At 38.1% G+C, this 17,904-nt stretch overlaps 1 protein-coding gene across 5 annotated transcripts in view; it reads left to right on the top strand.

The window, feature by feature from the left end:
• INTS2 (integrator complex subunit 2) overlaps positions 1-17,904 on the top strand; it is a 52,624-nt gene that overhangs the window by 6,542 nt on the left and 28,178 nt on the right. For 4 of the 5 annotated variants that reach the window (XM_060290698.1, XM_030881809.2, XM_030881807.2 and 1 more), the window contains exons 6-13: positions 1,815-1,945; positions 2,193-2,366; positions 5,397-5,623; positions 7,297-7,422; positions 11,906-11,977; positions 12,065-12,179; positions 14,426-14,494; positions 17,061-17,195. In XM_060290698.1, coding sequence (XP_060146681.1) covers positions 1,815-1,945; positions 2,193-2,366; positions 5,397-5,623; positions 7,297-7,422; positions 11,906-11,977; positions 12,065-12,179; positions 14,426-14,494; positions 17,061-17,195 — 1,049 coding nt within the window. The remainder of the gene's footprint in view (positions 1-1,814; positions 1,946-2,192; positions 2,367-5,396; positions 5,624-7,296; positions 7,423-11,905; positions 11,978-12,064; positions 12,180-14,425; positions 14,495-17,060; positions 17,196-17,904) is intronic. The other variant, XM_060290699.1, reaches the window with a different exon arrangement.

Raw genomic sequence — 17,904 nt, 5'->3', positions numbered from 1 at the left:
GTGGAGCACGGGCTCTAGGCTTGCGGCCTTCAGTAGTTGTGGCACGCAGGCTCAGTAGTTGTGCCCCGCGAGCTCTAGAGCACAGGCTCAGTAGTTGTGGCACACGGGCTTAGCCGCTCCTTGGCATGTGGGATCTTACCAGACCAGGGCTCGAACCCATGTCCCCTGCATTGGCAGGCGGATTCTTAACCACTGCACCACCAGGGAAGTCCCTAGGACCTATTGTTTGAGCTAAGAAGAAACACTTATAGGGTTTTATTTGAGATTTTATTTTTTGAAAATTTATTAGTGCGTATTCATTGTAGAAATGCTGAGTTTAGAGAATTCAAAATTGTTTTGAGGTTACAGATTTAAGTACAGTGAGTATGCAGCAAAATTTTTTTTTTTTTGGCCATTCGTCACCAGTGCTATAATAGGGAAGTAAAAAATACTAAAGAAATAGAATATATAATCCCTGTGTTCCGTGAACAAAGGGGAGAGAACATGTATCTGTGAAATAGCCAAAGAGCAGTACGAGATATACGTAATCAGAAATACCAGCAATCAGACCTTTGTTTTTTAGCCTTATTGCTATCAGCTTGCAGAAAAGTATAGGGTAGAAATTGAGAAAAATCAACTGAAATTTTCACCACTATTTCAAACTGCTAGTGACTGAAGATTGTTGTTTGGGTCTGAGTGAAATAAAAATTACATTTATTGAGCAAGGTAATTCGTGAATTGAGAGTCAAGCAGAAAAAGATGCTGGATCTGGGGGGCATAATTTCTTTTTTTTTTTTTAAATAAATTTATTTATTTATTTTTGGCTGCACTGGGTCTCTGTTGCTGTGCGCAGGCTTTCTCTAGTTGCAGCGAGTGGGGGCTACTCTTTGTTGCAGTGCGCGGGCTTCTCATTGTGGTGTCTTCTTTTGTTGCGGAGCACAGTCTCTAGGCACGTGGGCTTCAGTAGTTGGGGCATGCAGGCTCAGTAGTTGTGGCTTGCGGGCTCTAGAGTGCAGGCTCAGTAGTTGTGGCACACGGGCGCAGTTGCTCCGCGGCATGTGGGATCTTCCGGGACCCGGGCTTGAACCCCTGTTCCCTGCATTGGCAGGCAGATTCTTAACCGCTGTGCCACCAGGGAAGCCCCGGGGGGCATAATTTCTAACCTTGTCACTCACTCTTTGTGTGATCTCCATCCAGATACTTAACTTCTCATTTGAAAAATGGAGGTATTGATAATATTTCCCTTTTGTTTCTAAGAGATTTACTGAATATTACACGATAGGTTTAGGTTGACCTTTCAGCTCTTTAAAGATGTCATTCTGTTGACTTTGGTAATTTTTATCTTTATTCCTTTGTACATGTTCCTTTTTTTCCTCTGGCTACTTTTATTTGTTTATTTTTTTTTTTTATCCCTTCTGGCTACCTTTAAGATTTTCTCTTTATCACTGGTTTTCAGAGATTTGATTATGATGTGTCTTGGTATGATTTTCTTAGTGTTTATCCTTCTTGGGATTTATTGAACTTCTGGGTTTTTAGTTTTCATCAAGTTTGGAAAAATTTCTTCAAATATATATATTTGTCTTTCATTCTCTTTTTCTGAGACATTACAAGTATGTTTGACTATTTGATGTTCCACAGGTCACAGTTCATTTTTTTTGAGTCTTTTTTCACTCTTGGCTTTATTTTGATCAGTTTCTATTGCTATGTTTTCGTTTCCTGATCCTTTTCTTCTGTAGTGTCTAATCTGCATAAATGAGCGATTCTCAAGACTGAAAAAATTGTTTCTGATATCCTACTTACAAAGCTTAAGGTAATAGAGCCTATTAAATGTTCAGTTTGTAGGGGCCTGATCAAAAATGGAGAACGACAAGATGAAGAGAGTCTTGGAGGAAGGCGGAGGACGGATGCCTTACGCTTCTTATGTAAAATGAATCCTTCTCAGGCCCTGAAGGTCCGAGGCATGGTGGTAAGAGATCTTATTATTTTTCTGAGATAAAAGCCTTTATATTAGGACCAGGAACTCTTCTCAAGATGGTTTTAGAATATTATAGAGATTTGGAATTACAGTTATAGACGGGATGTATTACCTTCTTCTGTGGGTTTTTATGTTTTGTGTTATGTCCTCCCCTAAACTTCAGATGCTTTAGATTCTGGCTCATCCTGGCCCTTTTCCTTATGATACTGAATTCAGTTTGTTTTCTTTGCTCTGTTAGGTGGAAGAATGTCACTTGCCAGGTCTTGGAGTGGCTTTGACCTTGGATCATACTAAAAATGAAGCTAGTGAAGACGGAGTGAGTGACTTGGTTTGTTTTGTTAGTGGTTTACTTCTTGGAACAAATGCGAAAGTCCGGACTTGGTTTGGAACTTTTATCCGAAATGGACAGCAGGTGAGGGAGAAATACGTGTATAGACCAAGGATCAGGCTATTTTAGTAGTTAGTAAGAGAGGAAGAAACACTTTTAGAATGATGTCATTAAGTCCGTGGTTCTCAAACTTCTTAGTCTCAGGACCTCCTAACATTTAAAATAAATCATTGAGAACTCCAAAGAGCTTTTGTATGGGCTTTTTTTTTTTTTTTAATTTAATTAATTTATTTTTGGCTGTGTTGGGTCTTTGTTGCTGCGTGCAGGCTTTCTCTAGTTGCGGTGAGTGGGGGCTACTCTTCGCTGTGGTGTGTGGGCTTCTCATTGCTTTGGCTTCTCTTGCTGCACAGCACGGGCTCTAGGTGCATGGGCTTCAGTAGCTGTGGCACGTGGGCTCAGTAGTTGTGGCTTGAAGGCTCTAGACTGCAGGCTCAGTAGTTGTGGTGCACAGGCTTAGTTGTTCCACAGCATGTGGGATCTTCCCAGACCAGGGCTTGAACCCGTGTCCCCTGCATTGGCAGGCGGATTCTTAACTACTGCGCCACCAGGGAAGTCCCTGTATAGGATTTTATCTATTGATATTTACCATACTAGAAATGAAAACTGCAGTTTTTGAAATATTTATTTATAATTCATTGAAAAATAACAATAATAATCTCATTAAATGTGACTATAACATACTTTTTTAATGAAAAATAACCGTATTTTCCAAAACAAAAATTTACTGAAAAGAGTGGTATCATTGTGCATTTTTGCAAGTCTCTTTAATGTCTGGCCTTTGGAAAAACTGCACTGTATACTTGTGGGAAAATGAATGAAAAAGATCTGTAATGTTAAGGAAATATTTTTGACCTTCTGGACCCCCAAAAGAGTATTGGTAATCTCCAGGTTTCTGGGTCAGCCACATGAGAACTGCTACGTTAGGTTGCTACATTAGGTCATCAATACAAGTTGTTATTGTAGTCTGTAATTTTAATATGTGTGTGTATATTATTATTATTATTATATTATTGTGGTAAAATATACATAATGTAAAATTTACCATTTGAATCATTTTTAAGTGTACAGTTCAGTGACATTAAGTACATTTACAGTGTTGTGCAACCAACATCACTATTCATTTTGAGAACTTTTTCATCATCCCAAACAGAAACTCTATACCCATTAAACAATAATTTCCCATTCCTCCTTCCTCCCAGCGCCTGGTAATCTCTTTTCTACTTTCTGTTTCTATGAATTTGCCCATTCTAGGTACCTCGTATAAGTGGTATTTCTCTTTTTGAGTTTGGCTTATTTTCCTTAGCATAATGTTTATTTTATTTTATTTTTGGCTGCATTGGGTCTTTGTTGCTGTGCGTGGGCTTCCTATAGTTGCGGCAAGCGGGGGCTACTCTTCATTGTGGTGTGCGGGCTTCTCATTGTGGTGGCTTCTCCTGTTGCAGAGCATAGGCTCTAGGTGCGCGGGCTTCAGTAGTTGCAGCGCGTGGGCTTAGTTGCTCCATGGCATGTGGGAATCTTCCCGGACCAGGGCTCGAACCCGTGTCCCCTGCTTTGGCAGGCGGATTCTTAATCACTGCACCTCCAGGGAAGTCCCTAGCATTATGTTTTTAAGGTCCATGCATGTTGTGGCATGTGTCAGAATTTCCTTCCTTTCTAAGGCTAATATTTTATTGTGTGTATCTACTACATTTATCCATCCATCTATTGATGAATATATATTATATTTTGCAACAGTTTTTAACTTGCAAAAAATATTGTACTTTTTCAAAAAACATCTCATGGTAACTCTGTGAATAGAGTCCTGTCCCTACGAAGAAACTAATGCAGAATGGTTTTTAACTTGTTGAGGTCAGTGAGCTTGACAGTAACATGTATACTGCTTAGACCCTTCTTCAGTCTTTTTTTTTTTTTTTTGTGGTACGCAGGCCTCTCACCGCTGTGGCCTCTCCCGCCGCGGAGCACAGGCTCCGGACGCGCAGGCTCAGCGGCCATGGCTCACGGGCCCAGCCGCTCTGCGGCATGTGGGATCCTCCTGGACCGGGGCACGAACCCGTGTCCCCTGCATCGGCAGGTGGACTCTCAACCACTGCGCCACCAGGGAAGCCCCCAGTCTATTTTTTTTATGCCATGAATTCACCATACTTTTCTGTATCCAAGTTTTACTTTACTTCTAGCCCATTTGAAAACTAATTTTAAACTTTGCTTTTGAAAAGGAAGTGAATGTTTCTAGTATTCCTTCTATATGTCAGGCACTGTGCTAAGCACCTGGTATGATCCGCTTGTTTGTAATTGTTCTTTGTGTGCAATAAACTTTTCTTATTTGAACCTTATATCATTAATAAAACAGGCTTACCATATTTTACTTTGAAACACTCTAAAAATAATAACTAACTTTTGCCTAGTCCTTTACAGTTTAGAACTGCTTTCATATTTATTATCTTTGTTCGTTCATCTATTTAACAAATATTGAACGCTTGCTGTATGTCAGGCACAATATGTCAGGCCCTGATGAGTAAGAGATGACTGGACATTATCCCTGCCTGAAGAACTGGGGGGGGGGGGTAGACTTGTAAACTCCTAATTAGAGCACTCCTGGGAGTTAAATATTATTAATAAGATATTCATCTCCTTGTCATTTAAGACAAGGGGTTCAGAGAGGTTAACTTATATGCCTAAAAGTACATAATCAATTAATAGCAGAGCTTTTGTTTCCACTCAAGCCCTTGTGTCTTCACAATCTGAGCACTTTGTACATATGACTCCACTAGTCATTATGTATTTGAAAGCATCATTTACATGATGTCTTACATCTCAAATTGTTATTAATTTAGTATTTTCTGTACAACCAGTCCAAATTAGGGTGAGTAGAGTATTTGTCAAATCCACTGAATTTGCTGGATGGATTAAAATGAGATTCTGCAGTTATGATAGCCTCAGCCTCCTCAAATGGATCAGTTTCAAGTGTTTAAGTGGAGAGCTTTGTTTGAACTTCCTTCTGACTTAGTAAGTGCTCCATGCTTTCTTCCTTTTGTGGCCCATATTTTTCCCTTACAGAGAAAAAGAGAGACCAGTAGTTCTGTCCTTTGGCAAATGAGAAGGCAGCTTCTTCTGGAGTTGATGGGCATTCTTCCCACAGTAAGAAGTACCCGCATTGTGGAAGAAGCTGATGTGGAGATGGAGCCCAATGTGTCTGTGTATTCGGGGCTGAAAGAAGAGCATGTTGTGAAAGCCAGTGCACTCTTACGTCTGTACTGTGCTTTGATGGGGATCGCTGGACTCAAGTATTCAATAATTTGATATTTTACCTTTTTGTCATTTTACTTTCTTGTTTCTAATCCCAAGAAAGTGAGCCACAGGCCTTTTATTCAGAGGATTTGGGTTTTCTATTGGGCTTAGGTAGTGAGCTCGCCTATATCAAGAATGAAGGCCTCAGGCAAACATTCCTAGCTGGGATTTATCCATCTATTTTGGTCTGATTGTAAATAGAATTATGTAAATATGGGAGGAGCGAGAGCAGGTTAAGAAACCTATGACTCTACCACAGCTTCACATGACTATCATGAGCGATGTGTGAGTTATCCTTTACCTAGCCCATGCAGCTAGTTGAAGTAAATGTGTTCTGTGTTTCCTTTTACAACTGAGATCATAGATTGTTTAAAATTGATATGATGCGATTATTAAGCACGAGATTTCTTAGTCACTGGACTACATCCTTTTGAATACTGTCCTCAAATGTTATACATATAGTCCTCACTTTGCATGTCTCTGTTAACATGAGTTTCAGTTACCACACTTTAGTTAAATAACACTGCTCCCTCAACAACTACCATGATACATTAACCAAATTATTGTATAAAGTACAAACTTTGCTGAGAGCTTTTTAAGCCACAAATCACTGTGTAAATAAAAGAGGCACATCATGAGCAGTGACCAATCACATCATTTCTTTTAAAATCTTTCAGTAACTAGTCAATGTACAAGTATTACTCAGTTCATGAACAGACAGCAAAGTGAGTAGTAGTATCATCTCCTTGTCTCTCAGTGAATAAACCCATGTGATATTTTACAGAAATGGATAATTGAAAGAGGGAATTGGCCAATAAAAATGAAAGTATAGCAAAGAAAGTGGTTAACGCTGGAAGTGACATTTGAGCCAAACGTAAATAGAAGAAACAGCTGACTGTGAGAATGTTGACAGTGCTGCCATTTGAGAGACCCTAGATACGTAGCCAGGTGAACTTAGTGAAGACGAACTTGAGGAAAGTCATTGTGACAAAAAGGATGAAGACCCAGAGGACTGATGCTGACAAAAATCTTCACATTAAAGGAATTCTCAGATATTTCATGACTGGAAGTACAAAGGATAAAATATTGGAAGCTGATCCAAACTTAGAAGGGAGTATGATAATTCATCAAGGCTTAGAGAAGATGCTCACTCCATATTATAAGTTATACAATGAGAAGATGGCAAGGGCTGTTCAAACTACTCTTGATAAATCTTTTACAAAGAAAACACTTTAATTCCCAATGTTTCTAACATATCCAATTATAGAATGCTGTATAAATATTAGTTTTACTATTTAAAACAATTTCCCTATTCATTGTAACCAACAGAGTTTTTAATGTCCTGACAAAAATTTTAAAAGTTGTGGAACAGCTGTAATTTTCCCCATTGATTATTAAGATCTTGATGCAGTTTCAGCTTGCATCGTTATTTTTATGGTCCCACACTACTGTGCAAAGTGGGGACTACCTGTATTTGTGTCTGAGGAAAAACACTGGTTGTGAATTCAACAGTTTTGCTTTTGACGTCTTAAGATATTAAAGATTTTATAAATAGTGAGGTACATTATAAAGCTCAAGATTTGTATCTGAAAGGTTAAACTGTTGAGAAGTCCCTTCTTCCTTCTCTCAACTGAAAGAAGCAAAACCTAATAATGTATTCCTTTTTTAGACCAACTGAGGAAGAAGCTGAGCAATTACTGCAGTTGATGACAAGCCGTCCTCCTGCCACACCAGCTGGGGTTCGCTTTGTTTCACTTTCCTTTTGTATGCTCCTGGCCTTTTCTACACTTGTCAGGTACCCAACTATATAATTGTACTATTTTCTCAAGGTTTGCTTTTGTTATTTATTAAAACACATGTATAAAATTAATTAGGAGCTTACTACAAAATGGTCTAAGATAGGGACATTGGTATTATTTAATAAAGGGATATCAGTAGCATCTCCTGTATGCCAGTTATTTTATTTGTCTTTATCAAAGTTTCATGTACACATTGTTTAAAGGAGTCAAAAGAGTTCTTCAAGATTTGAGGCAAATTGTAGTCCTTATTCCCCCCTCTCCCTGTTTCCCCTTCCCTAGAAGCAGCTTCTTTCAGTTCTTTCAGCTGATTCTTTTGGTTTTTACTACCACATCTTTATTAACATGTTTGTATTCGCTACATCCTGATTTTTCGTTTTAGGAGTATTTGTTGACTTCCCACTATGAGAATAAGGAATTAGTTCTCTCTTTTCTCTCTGTCCTCAACATATCTACACATCCTTTCTATCTTCCCATTCTCCCAGTACAGTTATTATTTTGCTTTGACCAATACATAGTTGTTTATGTTACACTATTGGAAGCTCAACCAAGCAGTAGATGATTACTTTTCTTTTGCAAAACTTGTTTCTCCATTAATAATTATCCTGTGTTTTTGTTCTTTGTTTTTCATTTGCTCTGTATTTTGTGTGCTTACATTAATGCAATCTCAAACTCTCTGCCAATCTAAACCTCCTCTCAAGATGTTCAGACTCATTACATATTCTGCCAGTTTCATTTTCTTGAGGAAATCTCTCCTGGAACATTTTGACCTCCCATCTGAACTGGCTACCTCTGTACCTGGTACACAGCTCTCATCTGGGAATTGCTCTTCACTATTATTTTGGGGACTTGCTTCAGCTGTCCTTTGTTGGGTCTTCTGTTTCCTGCATCTTATGTCTCCATCTTTTTACTTTTTTCTTTTATTTATTTATTTAGTTATTTATTTGGCTGTGCCAGGTCTTAATTGAGGCACTCGGGATCTTCCTTGTGGCATGCGGTATCTTTAGTTGCAGCACGTGGGATCTTTAGTTGTGGCATGTGAGATCTTTTATTTGCAGCATATGGGATCTAGTTCCCTGACCAGGGATCGAACTGGGTGCCCTGCATTGGGAGCGTGGAGTCTTAACCACCGGATTACCAGGGAAGTCCCTCCATCTTTTTAAATTTGCTCCCTCATTTTGCTTCTTTAGAATGGGTATGTGAGAGGTAAATTATTTTAAGACTGGGTATGTCTGAAAATGTCTTTATTCTGCTTTGACACTTGATTGATAGTTTGATGGGGTATAGAATTCTAAGTTGGAAATAATTCGCTTTGAGGATTTTGAAAGTCTTGCTCTATTGTCCTCTAACTTCCAATGTTACTGTTGAGAAATCTGATGACATTCTGATTCCTGGTCCTTTTTGTGGCTTGTTCTTTTTAAATATGGAGTCATGTAGGATTAGCCTTTTGTCCCTAGGGTTTTTTGTTTTGTTTTGTTTTGTTTTGTTTTTGCGGTACGCGGGCCTCTCACTGTTGTGGCCTCTCCCGTTGTGGAGCAACAGGCTCCGCACGCGCAGGCTCAGCAGTCATGGCTCACAGGCCCAGCCGCTCCGCGGCATGTGGGATCTTCCCGGACCGGGGCACGAACCCGTGTGCCCTGCATCGGCAGGTGGACTCTCAACCACTGTGCCACCAGGGAAGCCCTGTCCCTAGGGTTTTGAAATTTCTGGATGATATGCCTTTGTATGGGTCTGTTTTGTCTTTCATCTTAGGTTTTTTTTTTGGCCACGCCACATGGCTGTGGGATCTTAGTTCCCCGACCAGGGTCGAACCCAGGGCCCTGGCAGTGAGAGCTCTGAGTCCTAACCACTGGACCTCCAGGGAATGCCCTTATCCTAGGTATTTAGTTAGCCCTTTTAACCTGGGAACTCACAGTGTTCAGTTCTAGGAAATTTTCTTGAACTAGTTTGTTGGTAATGTCCACCACATGGGTTTTCTCTGTTTGAAACCTCCTCTTATTTGGGTATTGGACTTCCTAAAATTATCATCTTATTTTCTTATTCTTTCTTATTTTCCTTATCTTTGTCTTGTTCTGCATTTTAAAAAACAGCTTTATGGAAACACAATTTACATACCATAAAATTCACCCATTTTAAAGTGTACAACTTAATAAACAATATAATAGTTTTTAGTATATTTACAAAATCATGCAACCATTACCACAATGTAATTTAGAACATTTCAGTCACCTCAGAAAGACACTGCCTATACTGCCTTTTAGGATTTGTTCTCAACCTTGTCCTCTAATCCTATTTAGTGTTTAATTTCTAAGAGCTCTTTTTTATTCTGATCTTTTTTTTTTTTTTGCGGTACGTGGGCCTCTCACCTCTGTGGCCTCTCCCACTGCGGGGCACAGGCTCTGGACGCGCAGGCCCAGCGGCCATGGCCCATGGGCCCAGCTGCTCCGTGGCACGTGGGATCCTCCCGGACCGGGGCACGAACCCGCGTCCCCTGCATCGGCAGGCGGACTCCCAACCACTGCGCCACCAGGGAAGCCCTGTTTCTTTTTTATACTGTCTACTGCTTCATCGTGGCATGGTTTCTCTGATATTAATCAAAATGATTGAAGGGGTTTTACTTGTTCTGTTTCTTTTCTCTAAGTTTCTTTTTTTCTGCCTTTTTTTGTTCTATATTTTTCAAGTTAGAAGCTTTTTTTCAAGTTTGGTAATTCTTGATTGTCTGTTCATATTTAAGAGTGGGAAACTAAAAAGCAGGTTAGAACTTCTGAATGCATAGATGGGAAACTCTTGGGCTTTTCAGAGTCTTAGAGAAGACTATTGTCTTGCTTGGGGAGTGGAGGCCTATAAATAAAGTGAGGGTTAAGGGCTGGGATGTCTCAGACTGCAGTATAAGCATTCACATAATTCTTCTACTTTCAGAAAGGTGCTCTAGATATCCCTGATTGTCCGTCAGTTCAGAGACACCCTCTTTTACTATATCCAGAGAATAGATCTCTAGTCTCCTCTCTACTGGGGGATGGGTATTCATCTAGGTGTGTAGAATGGAGGTGATTTGGAGGTCTACTGCTCATATAGACTGTCTATATTTAGTCTCTGTCTTCATTCTCACTCCCAGAACTGCCTGGAGTTGTCAGTTTCTGAGGCCTTTGGGGATTCTGTGGTGTAAGTGGTAGATTGGTTTTCCCACCTGTCAGTTTAGTATTCTGCTTTCTCGGGTCTGCTAAGTCAGTTATCACTCATCTGTATTGGCTCTGTCTTCCAATATTTTGTGTTGTTGTCCCTCATCATCATCCTATGCATTTATGCCTTTTAAGAAAATCCCTTTAATGTAGTTTGAATTGTGTGTTTCAGGAAGGTATGAAATTAAGTACGTGAAATGAAGTACTTTCTTTTCTCTTTACCTGAAGTAGTTTCTTGCTTTTTTTAAAAATTTATTTTATTAAATTATAATTGATTTACAATGTTGTGTTAGTTTCTGGTGTATAGCAAAGTGGTTCAGTTTTATATATATATATAAAACCTGAAGTAATTTCTAAGCATTGTCTCTAATCCTCATTACTTCTGTAAGGTGGGTATTTTTATCTTTATATTATACATAGGAAAGCTAAAGTTCAAAAAGATTATTTAAATTTCTTGTTCAGGGTCACACTAACAGTGATTAGCAGAGATGGGATTCCCACTCCGATCTGGCAGGCTCTAAAGCTGTAATCTTTCTACTACATAACACTGTCTTTTATTAGTGGAATGATTTAGGTGTGGTTGAGAGTGACCTTTTTAATTTTCTTAGCTTTGGGTAGCAGGCTTTGTAGTTGCTTTTCGTTTTACCTGTTTACACTGCAATGAAGTAGAAGGAGATCAATGAAAATTATTTTTAAAAATCAAAATTATTCCCTTTAAACAAGTCATTCTTGTTGGTGTGTTTTTATAACCATTTTTCATATCTGATGAGCCCCTGCCTGTTTCTTTTTACTTTTTGAATAGTGATCACTTTTTTCTCTGTCATTTTGAGTTCTGCTCAAAATGCTTCTATAAACTAAATTTCATTTTCCAGGTAAAAGATGGTCTGAGTTATTACTGTCCTTGTACTCAGTTTGTGACTTTTTGATGATTAAGTTTTAACACTAGATTTTTTTCTATATGAAATAAGTATCAGCTGTTAGTATGTACAGTTATCCTAACATTTTAATCCCAAAGGACCTTCGTTTTTCCAAGGAATGTGAGGACGTTTACTCTCTCCAACCTTCAAATGCAGTAACTGAGACTTTGAGAGGGTTTGACTATTCATATTCATAGAGAAAAGTAAAGGTTCTCATTCTTCTTTTGTAGAACTGCTTCATATCTCAATGACAATTAATGGCCAATTCAACAAGCCATTATTTTGCGGAAAAAATAATTTCTACCAAAAATAATTCCAGAATGATTTTTTATTCTTATGCTAGTATATCTGACTTAAACCAGTGACTTCTGATATGTTTTATATAGTACGCCTGAACAGGAGCAGCTAATGGTAGTGTGGCTGAGTTGGATGATAAAAGAAGAAGCTTATTTTGAAAGGTAAGACGACTTTTTGTTTCAGTTAGCTGAGTAAGTTTTTCTTATCCCTTTCTTTGGAAATTCATATTTTCTTTTCTGTTTCAACAGTACTTCAGGCGTCTCTGCTTCTTTTGGGGAGATGTTATTGTTGGTTGCTATGTACTTTCATAGCAACCAACTTAGTGCTATCATTGACTTGGTCTGTTCTACTTTGGGGATGAAGGTAATTTCTTTTTATCTTCTTTCTAAAGACGGTGTTTCTAAGCTGGACATTTTCTTGTAATGTTAAGTAAATAGATTGTTTTCATTTTGAAATAATTTTAGTTGTTTAATAGTTTGAAACTATCAAGAGCTCTTAGGAAAAAATACATTATGAAAACACTATTCACAAGAATAATAGGTGTTCTATGTAGAAAACTTAGAAAACACAATAAAGAAGGGAAAGATATAATTCCATGTTCAGAGATATCAGGTACTGTTAATAGTCTGGTATCTGTTCTTTCTTTAAATTGATATACATATTTTGTAATTTTAATGAATTTACCAATATATGATAAATACTTCCTCATATCCATAAATATTCTAATACAATATAATTTTTTTTTTTTTTGCGGTACGTGGGCCTCTCACTGTTGTGGCTTCTCCCATTGCGGAGCACAGGCTCCGGACGCGCAGGCTCAGTGGCCATGGCTTACGGGCCCAGCCGCTCCGCGGCATGTGGGATCTTCCCGGACTGGGGCACAAACCCGTGTCCTCTGCATCGGCAGGTGGACTCTCAACCACTACGCCACCAGGGAAGCCCTAATTTTTAATGGCTGCATTGTAGTTCATCATATGGACCTATCATGATATTCTTAATGGATCTTTTCTTATTTGCCATGTAGATTTTCCAGTTTCTGAATAATGCTTAGATGAATATCCTTATGTATGTAAATATACGCACAGGCACTCATACATGTATATCTTCAAACACTTTTTGGATTATTAGGATGAAGTTCTAGAAAGCAGTACTAACTAAAAGTACGGTGATGTTAAGCTGTTTAATGTGTATTGCCATATTATCTTCCAGAGAGATTATACCAGTTTAACTGTTCTCATTAGTGAATGAGAGTGCCTATTTTCCTAAACTCTCACCAGCACTGGGCATTACCATTCTTTTTAATCTTTGCAAATATGGTGAAAAATCGTCTTACTTATTTTGCATTTCTTTGATTACTAGTAAAACTATGTTTATTATTTTTTATAGTTACAGTTTATATAGAAGTTTTTTTGGGTAGTTTTAAAAAATCTATGTGTTTTAGCTGGTTTATTTCTTTTGTGAAAGGCGTCCCAGTTGACGTCCCAGTTTTTCTATAGGGATTTTTATTGATTTATTTTTCCTTTTAGTGTTTCAGAAGGGCTCTTTATATGTAAATGATATGCTCTTATGCCTTATATAGCATATTGGGTTGGCCAAAAAGTTCCTTTGGGATTTTCTATAACATCTTATGGAAAAACCCGAAGGAACTTTTTGGCCAACCCAATATTTCATTGATTTCAAGACATATTTTACCCAATATTGAAACTGGGATTCATTTCACAGTTGATGTGTAATGTTAATGTGGTAGTGTTTCACCTCTTTTTTTCTTGAAAAGCTACTATTAAATCTGTGGTGCATCTTATAATCGTTATTGTCTTTAAAAGTGGAGAAGTACAGGGCTTCCCTGGTGGCGCAGTGGTTGAGAGTCCGCCTGCCGATGCAGGAGACACGGTTCGTGCCCCGGTCCAGGAAGATCCCACATGCCGCGGAGCGGCTGGGCCCGTGAGCCATGGCCACTGAGCTTGCGCGTCCGGAGCCTGTGCTCCGCAACGGGAGAGGCCACAACAGTGAGAGGCCTGCGTACCGCAAAAAAAAAAAAAAAAAAGAAGTGGAGAAGTACAATATAATATGTCGCAGTTGATTTTTCCCAGTCTTTTTTGCCATGTGAAAATTATTATTTTCAATGTGTTCAATACATTAAATATTTCTTTTGTGGTTCTTACTTTGTTTTTCTGCTTAGAAATGGTTTTCTTTCCTTAGGTTTATAGAAACGGTCACCTATATTTTCTTCTAGTGTTTTTGTGGCCTCATGTTTTAAATTTAAATTTTTAATACATTTGGAGTTGATTTTGGGTATGGTGTCATGTGCAAATCTTTATAGGTATTATCCAGAAAGATAGCTATCCTACCTCCATTTATTGAATAATCCACTTCTTCCTACTGACTTGAAATGCCAATAATGGTATATTTACTAAGTACTTTTATATGTTGGTTCAGTTTCTGAGGAAAACCACACTTTAATGTTGGGTTTGAGAAGCTACTTCTGAAATAGAGTATTTGAACATTAATTTTATATATCACAGTCATTTTAGATAATAAATTCACCAGAGAAAATTGTGCTTTATATATTTTATTTTCACATGCTGTTGAAATTCTTTTGGTTGTTTTAGATTGTAATTAAGCCAAGCTCCTTGAGCAGGATGAAGACTATCTTCACACAGGAAATTTTTACTGAGCAGGTACTTCTTTTAACTTTATTCTTAGGTACTTCTTTAACTTTCTTTTACAACATTCTTTGGGGAAAAACTTGTATGTTTCGGTTTAGGAGCATTATATAGTTTTTTTTATTCCTTTTTAGTTTCCAGTGATGATTTATTTAATCTTAGAAACTTCTGTAAAGAATAATCCTATTTAAAATTTACTTTTAAAGCTATTTACTACATATAAAAGCATGTAATAAATAAATTTACATATTTTGGAGACTTTGAATAGATACTTAAGAATATAGTCTTAGATATTGATGGTAGCAGTCTCACATAGGGTAATCAACTGGTATTGTCAGGAGAAAAATAACATAGAAACCTATTTAAACCTTTTCAGCTGTGAGGTGCATGTCTAACTAGATGATAAGCTAGAGTCTAAATTTCTTATTCTAGTATTTACCTGTTCTTATTTAGTTTTAGCACTTTTGTCCATGGGTAATCCTAATGATATTTTATTTTTCCAGTGATGGAGACTATTCTTTTTTTTTTTCTTTTTTAAAAATTGAATTATAGGTGATTTACAATATTGTGTTAGTTTTAGATATATAGCAAAATGATATGGTTATACATATATATGTGTATATATCTATATTCTTTTTTTATTCTTTTCCATTATAGTTCATTACAATATATTGAATATAGTTTTCTGTGCTATACAGTAAATCCTCATTGTTTATCTGTTTTATATATGATACTGTGTATCTGTTAATCCTATACTCTCAATTTATCCCTCCCCATCCTTCCCCTTTGGTAATCATAAGTTTGTTTTCTATGTCTATGAGTCTGTTTCTATTTTGTAAATAAGTTCATTTGTACTGTTTTTCAGATTCCACATATAAGTGGTATCATACAATATTTTTCTTTCTCTAACTTACTTCACTTAGTTTGATAATCTCTAGGTCATTCCATGTTGATAAAAATGGCATTATTTCATTCTTTTTTATGGCAGAGTAATATTCCATCACATACACACACACACACACACACACACACACACACACACACCATTCATCTGTTAATGGACACTTAAGTCACTTCCATGTCTTGGCTATTGTAAATAGTGTTGCCATGAACATTGGGGTGCGTGTATCTTTTTGAATTAGGGTTTTTGTCTTTGACGGAGACTATGCTAAAATTTAAAATTAATTCCTGGGACTTCCTTGGTGGCGTGGTGGTTAAGAATCCGCCTGCCAATGCAGGGGACACAGGTTCGATCCCTGGTGCAGGAAGATCCCACGTGCTGCAGAGCAACTAAGCCCATGCACCACAGCTTCTGAGCCTGTGATCTGGAGCCTGCAAGCCACAACTACTGAAGCCCGCGTGCCTAGAGCCCCTGCTCTGCAATTACAGAAGCCACTGCAGTGAGAAGCCCATGCACCGCAACGAAGACCCAATGCAGCCAAAAATAAATTAATTAATTAAGAAAATAAATAAAATTAGTTCCCAGGTTCATTTATCGATTTAAATCTCATAATACAAAAATATGTATATCTTAAAAAATGAAATATTTGAAAATACTCATAGATCTGTAATTCTTGCTTCTTTTTTTTTTTTTTGGCGGTACGTGGGCCTCTCACTGTTGTGGCCTCTCCTGTTGCAGAGCACAGGCTCCGGACGTGCAGGCTCAGCGGCCATGGCTCACGGGCCCAGCCACTCTGCGGCATGTGGGATCTTCCCTGACCAGGGCATGCGGACTCTCAACCACTGTGCCACCAGGGAAGCCCAATTCTTGCTTCTTTTAGTTTAATTAATGTTCTCGGGAATTCCCTGGCAGTCCACTGGTTAGGTCTCTGCCTTTTCACTGCCAAGGGCGTGGGTTCAATCCCTGGTCAGGGAACTAAGATCATGCAAGCTGTGTGGCGCAGCCAAAAGAAAAAAAATCTCATTCCTTTACCAAACTCTGCCTTCTCCCATCAATGCACATACACTCCCACATAACAGTCACACATAGGATGTAGGAGACTCATAAGTTATTTTTCATGTGTTTAGTTTGAACTAACTGGAAGACACCTTTGGGGAGGGTCTCTGAAAGACAATTAGTGGTCTGTGCATGACACAGTGAGAATAACAATAAAAATTCCTGTTTATATTTATGTGATACTTTATAAGTCACATATATTTTTCCAAAGAAATTTATTTCCCTCTCGCAAAAACCTTTTGAAGCAAGTAAGACAATATTGTCTCGTTTTGTAGATGTGAAAATAGACTCAGAAGATAAAATGACTTAGCTAAAGTCATTGAGCCCAGATTTTATGATTCCAAATTTTATATATTTTTTAACCTTACTCTAACCCCCATCAACATATCTGTGTTCAGAAGCAACTTGTAAAATGTAGAGAACTTTACAAATACCTAAATATTTGTATGATGCTACCTCATCACTCAAAAATAATTAAATCACATAATAATTGGTTTTTATCATTCCTTCCTGAGGACCACATTTGTATTAAGTTATGACAATCTACCTGGCTAATCCTCCCTCTTTCAGAATAATTTTATATTTGGTTCTGTCATATGTATTAATACTATTTTTCCCTTTTAGGTTGTCACAGCTCATGCAGTTCGTGTCCCTGTCACCAGCAACCTGAGTGCCAACATTACTGGATTTTTGCCTATTCATTGTATTTACCAGCTTCTGAGGAGTCGTTCCTTTACAAAGCACAAAGTATCAATAAAAGTATGACCTTACATTTATATTTCAAGCTACAACCTAAGTTAATGCTTTCTTCCCAGTTCCGTTTCAGTTTGTAGACCTTTGCTGTGGGTTTCGTGTGTGAAGTGTGTCTAGTTACTAGTCGTTTATATAGTTATAGTAATTAGGCTCTCAATTTCAGATTTTTTTTAAAAATTTTTTTTTGCGGTACGTGGGCCTCTCACTGTTGTGGCCTCTCCCATTGCGGAGCACAGGCTCCAGACGCGCAGGCTCAGCGGCCATGGCTCACGGGCCCAGCCGCTCCGTGGCATGTGGGATCTTCCCGGACCGGGGCACGAACCCGTGTCCCCTGCATCGGCAGGTGGACTCTCAACCACTGCGCCACCAGGGAAGCCCAATTTCAGATTTTTAAAACAGTATAACTGTTCAGTTATTTACAAAATGTACACTAGTACCTTTTAAATTCTCAGTAATATCGTTTAGCTATTTCATTAAACCTTAGTAAAAATTGCCGTTTTCTGTACTTGGTTTTGTTCACCAAACTGAGAAAGTTGCTGGTTAGCCATGACCAGTATTTGTACATTTGTCATAAGGATATCTAACATCTAACTTGAACATATTTTTGATATGTTTTCAATTTGTTATGTAGTTGGCTATACCAAACGGTTAAAAGGTCCTCTAAAGGAAAGGCTGAACCCCAGGAGGTAAAAGAAATCTGTTTGGACCATTTCTA

This window comes from Globicephala melas, chromosome 20, assembly GCF_963455315.2.
Source record: "Globicephala melas chromosome 20, mGloMel1.2, whole genome shotgun sequence".
Classification (NCBI taxonomy): domain Eukaryota; kingdom Metazoa; phylum Chordata; class Mammalia; order Artiodactyla; family Delphinidae; genus Globicephala; species Globicephala melas.
This window is presented reverse-complemented; position numbering and strand designations above follow the sequence as displayed.